The 1,568-nt window shown below is 35.1% G+C and overlaps 1 protein-coding gene across 1 annotated transcript; it reads right to left on the bottom strand.

Moving 5' to 3' along the window:
• On the bottom strand, positions 1-970 carry LOC120298067 (olfactory receptor 13G1-like). The gene has a single exon (XM_039321409.1). It carries the CDS (start codon positions 968-970, stop codon positions 29-31), a length of 942 nt encoding a protein of 313 aa, XP_039177343.1. The 3' UTR covers positions 1-28.
• Between the last annotated feature and the right edge of the window lie 598 nt (positions 971-1,568).

The following is a 1,568-nucleotide window of genomic DNA, read 5'->3' as shown; positions in this document are numbered from 1 at the left end:
TCACATGAAGAGACTTGAAAATAATTCATTAAAACAGATCTTGCTGGAAGAATTTTCTGGCAAATAATTTTCTGAGAGCTTGCTTAACATCAGAATTTCGCAGAGAGTATATAAGAGGATTGAGGACTGGAGTGACCACAGAATAAATAATAGCAATCACCTTGTCTTCCTCTAAAGAGTACATTGAAGCAGGACGGAGAAATGTATAGATAATGGTGGAATAGTAAAAGCTGACAACCAAGAGATGGGAAGAGCATGTGGAGAAGGCCTTCTTCTTTCCTTCTGTGGAACGGATTCTGAAGATGCTCCTCAGTATAAACCAATAAGATAAGAAGGTCAGGGTACAGCTGCCTATGGCAATGAAAATGGAAGCTGCAAAAACCATGATTTCATTCAGGCTTGTGTCTGAACAAGAGATCTTGAACATTGGTGGCAGCGCACAAAAGAAGTGATTGATGATGTTCGAATCACAGAAGAAAAGCTGTAGTACAAGTCCTGTATGAATTGAGGAATTTATTATACCTATCAGCCAAAGTCCAATCACTGTCCCAAAGCAAACCTCTTTCCTCATGATTATTGTATATTGCAGAGGTTGGCAGATAGCAGCATAGCGATCAAAAGCCATAAATGCAAGAAGCAGGAGCTCTGTTCCTAAAGTCAAAGTGAAGAGAAATACCTGTGCAATGCAGCCAGGAAACACAATAGTCTTTCTCTGGGTTATAAGAATTTGTAATAATTTGGGAACTATTATAGAAATTGAACATACATTTATAATAGACAAATTGATTAACAAAAAGTACATGGGTGTGTGAAGTTTCCTGCAAACACTGATGGCTAGGATGATTAGGAAGTTTCCTACCATAGCCAATCCATAAATGACAAAGAAAGTCCAAAAGATGAGCATTTCATTTTCAAAGGAACTTGAAAAACCTATCAAGATGAATTCTTTAACAGTGGAAGTGTTCTTCATTTTTAAGATTGATTTGCAAATAAATGAAACAGCACATCACTTTCTTGGCATTTTTCAATCCTGTTTCTGGGCATTTTGCAATCCATTAATAGATATCTCCATTAAGAAAACATTTGAAAAGTCCTAGATTTCCCAAAGTTGATGGTTAAACGTCTGGAATGGAGAAAAAATTGGGCTAAATATTGTAGTTAATATTTTAAAGATAATAATATAAAATCATTTTAATGCTTAGTCTTTAGTAGAGCTGCTGGATGATTTAGGGTCACCCAAACTGGAACTAAATAAATAAATAAATTAGATTATTTTTTCCCAAATACTCTTCTACAACAACAGTGATCGCTCCCCATTTTTGGAAATGAAATCCAATCTTTTCCATCCTGGCTTTTATATGGGCAACTTGATGGTTGTAGCAAAATAATGATATTGAATCATATTTCCCCTTGAATAGGAATCAATTAACTAAATACTGTAATAAATCACCTAAGAGATACCTAAGTGGTTTAGGTAGAAGCCAGTCACATTCAGTTTTATTTTCTCTGAATAGCTAATCTTCACATAAGACCACTTTTTCATTTCTGCGGATAGAAAGACATTAGAG

Source organism: Crotalus tigris, unplaced genomic scaffold (genome assembly GCF_016545835.1).
Source record: "Crotalus tigris isolate CLP2741 ecotype Arizona unplaced genomic scaffold, ASM1654583v1 scf7180000023738.1706062, whole genome shotgun sequence".
Classification (NCBI taxonomy): domain Eukaryota; kingdom Metazoa; phylum Chordata; class Lepidosauria; order Squamata; family Viperidae; genus Crotalus; species Crotalus tigris.
The sequence above is the reverse complement of the archived record's forward strand: the minus strand, read 5'-3'. Positions and strand labels throughout refer to the sequence as shown.